This window comes from Megalops cyprinoides, chromosome 13 (genome assembly GCF_013368585.1).
Source record: "Megalops cyprinoides isolate fMegCyp1 chromosome 13, fMegCyp1.pri, whole genome shotgun sequence".
Lineage (NCBI taxonomy): Eukaryota > Metazoa > Chordata > Actinopteri > Elopiformes > Megalopidae > Megalops > Megalops cyprinoides.
In genome coordinates, this window is record NC_050595.1 from 17,753,360 (window position 1) to 17,756,888 (window position 3,529).

At 42.3% G+C, this 3,529-nt stretch overlaps 1 protein-coding gene across 1 annotated transcript; it reads right to left on the reverse strand.

Annotated features, from left to right (window-relative positions):
- Window positions 1–297: 297 nt before the first annotated feature.
- c13h15orf61 (chromosome 13 C15orf61 homolog) lies at window positions 298–2,856 on the reverse strand. The gene is made up of 3 exons (XM_036544474.1): window positions 2,816–2,856; window positions 1,568–1,912; window positions 298–1,011 (listed from the first exon to the last, which is right to left on the reverse strand). Exons 2-3 carry the CDS (start codon window positions 1,908–1,910, stop codon window positions 884–886), a joined length of 471 nt encoding a protein of 156 aa, XP_036400367.1. The 5' UTR covers window positions 1,911–1,912; window positions 2,816–2,856; the 3' UTR covers window positions 298–883.
- Between the last annotated feature and the right edge of the window lie 673 nt (window positions 2,857–3,529).

The window sequence follows — 3,529 nt, forward strand, 5'->3', positions numbered from 1 at the left end:
CAAGCCACAGTGTTCGCCTTTGCATTTAGAGGAAAAACATACAAACACAAAACACAGTACATCATGCATAGGATCCTCAGAATCTCCTCTGTGACATCATCTCATTTGCAGCTGCCTTTACTCCCAGCAATTGTGTCATTTAGAAGTCCATTCTGGAGACAACACAGTTTGGGACTGCACAAACAGCAAGGAAGCTGCAGTCTGTCAAGTTTACCTGACTGTCGTTACACTGAAACACCCCTGCAGACCAAACTATCACAGAATGGATGCACTGGAATACTGCAGAATGGAGAAGACAGCGGTACAATTCCGTTTCAAGATACATTTAATAACCTTACTGTACATGCCCATATTGTTTCATTGTGTATAACATATGCTAAGAGATGTCCCTTGCAGAATTAATTCTGTAGTAACAAAATGCAAATTCAATGAGAGTAAGGTAACATGTAATCAACCACTCCTACAGAATCTAAGGTAATGGTAGTTGCTTAATGACGGGCTGCGCCTGAGCATTTTCCCCTTTTGTGGTGCTGTAAGGACTCCAGATAATTTCAGGATATCAAAACACTCTGTAGCTTAAGCAGTGCATGTCAGGATGTTGATTCCCTGAATTAACATCACTGATTTTTAATACATGGGCCAGACAGTCAGCTCAGCGTGTTGTACACTGAAAGGTCTGTCTCTGCCATACTTAACGCTACCAATGCTTGCTTGATGGTTTATTGTGAACAGTCTTGAAGGGGTATGGTCTAAAATAAGGGCATCCACATGAATCCACTGTAACACAGACAGCACCGGAACCTCCTTTTAACAACCTGCACTTCAAGACAGAGGATGGAGGGAATGCAGGAGATGGGTATCTGGTCATAATAGTGTGTCTGTGTTAATACTGTGCTCCCTCTCTCTCTTTGTACAGAAAGTAAACTGTTACAGGTCCAACACTGGTCTGTACAGTCTCTGATGCCCCCACCATCAGCCACGATCCCACACCGTACGCCAGACAGGGGATACCTGCAAGACAGGAAAAAAACAGAACCGGTATGAGGCTATGCCTGACAGTAGGGCATACCTGACAATGCACATGCACCAGACCACAAGCAGAAATAGACTGGAAATAATGCAGAGAAGAGGTACATTTCTAAAAAATGAGGAAGCTCTATAGGAATCCACTGACACTCATTTCATCATTTCACTGATTTCATAGGGATGCTTTTCCCAGGTGAATAAATAGTTCAGAATGGGAATATAAAGCCTTTATTTATGACTTATGAACACCAAATGGCATCACACACACCATTATCAGAGAGAGTCAAGATCATGTAGTCAAGAACCTGTTGGGTGTAGTGATGGCGAAGTGGGGCTTCATGAGACCCAATGATCTGAACAACGTCATAACATTCTCCTTCAGAGAACAAAGCACATGGAAACCCCAACCACAATCAGATTAACGGAGCCTTCAGATTGGAGCAAACCAGTCAGAGACTGACAGCACGTAACAGCTCCATCCATTATAGGGGCCCTGAAGCCTCAATCTCCTCAACTGGAAGCCAGAGCCCTGTTCACTAACCCAGGTTAATGAGTTTGAGTGCAGTGAAGAACGTGTTCTCCAGACGCAGGTCCTGAGGGGGTGCTTTGGTGCAGTGGTACTTTATGAATGGGAAACAGCCCGTCCTAAGGATGTGGTAGTTGGCACCCGGCACCTCCCAGTTGAAGTTGGACAGTCCGAACTGGTCGTTGGAAACGGCGCTATAGCGCACACAGAAGGAAGTCCACGGCGGGAGCCGGCGCTGCAGCAGGTGACATGTCAATACCTCTGATGCAGCGGGGCGTGGCCCAGGGTTACGAAGCGCGCTTGGAAACAGCAGAACCTTCAGGAAAATCCCATGGATCCGCCGCAGCACCTCAGTCATTGCTGCATTAGGGAACAGATATAATTATGTACAGATAAAATTAATTAATACACACCTTTTGACATAACATTTAAGAAGATCAAAGGTTACCATGAGCAAACTATTCAAACTGAACTGCTGCAACATACAGCTGTAAAGCTGAGCCAAAAATGCTTCATTTTCAATTCTAATAAATTCGCACACTCAACTGTCACTACTTTTATGGCCATTTCGTCTTTGTCCAAATAAATCCTCGTGCAATGAAACGTTATTACCGTTGTAACAGCGTGCTCAATCAACCGGACAAACTGACTGGCGTTGGACCGTGTATTTCAAGCTTCATCTAAATTAACCCTAACTGAGCTGAATGCATGGCATGGTGCGAATCTAAAAAGACACGTAATTCACTTTGGATAAATGTATCTACTAACAATAATAAGAGTAATAAAACTAGACAGTATGTTAAGTAAGTAAAAGCACAGGATTCTGGGTTGTTGTGAACTGGTTGTTGATCACCTACAAAACGGCTGATAAGTACACTCGTCAGTTGCTGGAGAAAGCTGTGTGGGTAGTAATGAATGAATCGTTTGAAAGTCTGACACATCTTGCTAGCAATATCACGTGTATGACAATGGAGCAGTTCTATATGAAAACCTATTTTACAAACCGGAGGTGTTCACAAGAGTTCACCCTTGTGTCAATATAGCTCGGAAATAACCTTGGCAATTATTGCTATCCGGCTAAACCTTGGCATCAGCTGCTCTACTGCTGGTAGACAGCAAGCTACAGCTTGCGGAGCAAAGTAGCTATAATGAAATCGTATGAAATCTTCTCGTCGCGTGAGTTACCCTTCCCACAAACAATAAGATTGACACTTATTGGAAAAACTACAAACCATTAGCAAATGCACATTTTCTTTCTCTTACCCTTCCAACGCTTCCTTTATTTTCAGTGTCCGAGTAGGAACACACCGCGATTGAAATTCGTTCCTTCCCTTTCCAATCTACCACAGGACATGCGAATCTCTCCATTTACAAGACATTGATAACAACCTGACTGGATAGAAGCGGTAATATTGTAGCGGTAATATTAGGGTAATATAGGGCACAAGTCCATTCTCTTCAGCTACAACAATTCATCTGAAATCGCTTAACTAAGCCAAAAACGCTATCTGCGTGTGTTAAAATGTTAGACCGAATGAACACGTTTAAAGCAGATCGAGTTTTTCACAGTATGTTACACATCCATTTGCTTTACCTGTTTGTGGATTTGTAGTTTTTACTTTTCTAATTTGTTTTTTGTAGTTTTTTTTTTTTACTTGTAGTTTTTACTTTTCCAAATAATGTAAAGAAAATAGATCATTCTGTTAAGTGAGGCTACATGGGCTGTAAACTGTATTTGGAAGTGGGGTGTGTGTGGAAATCTTAAACTGTGTGTTAGTATAGTGCAAGATGGGTCAGAGCTGTTTGTAACTGGACCAGTTCTCACTCAGGTACTCTGTTAACATTTGCCTTCCTGAGTTTTGACTCCCTTTATAATTAACAGGCAACACGTTATGTCCATAATGGTCTCCTTTGTTCTGCACAAATAACCTTGGGAAATTCATTGCTGCCTATTACTGGTGTAGCTCTCTTATGAGG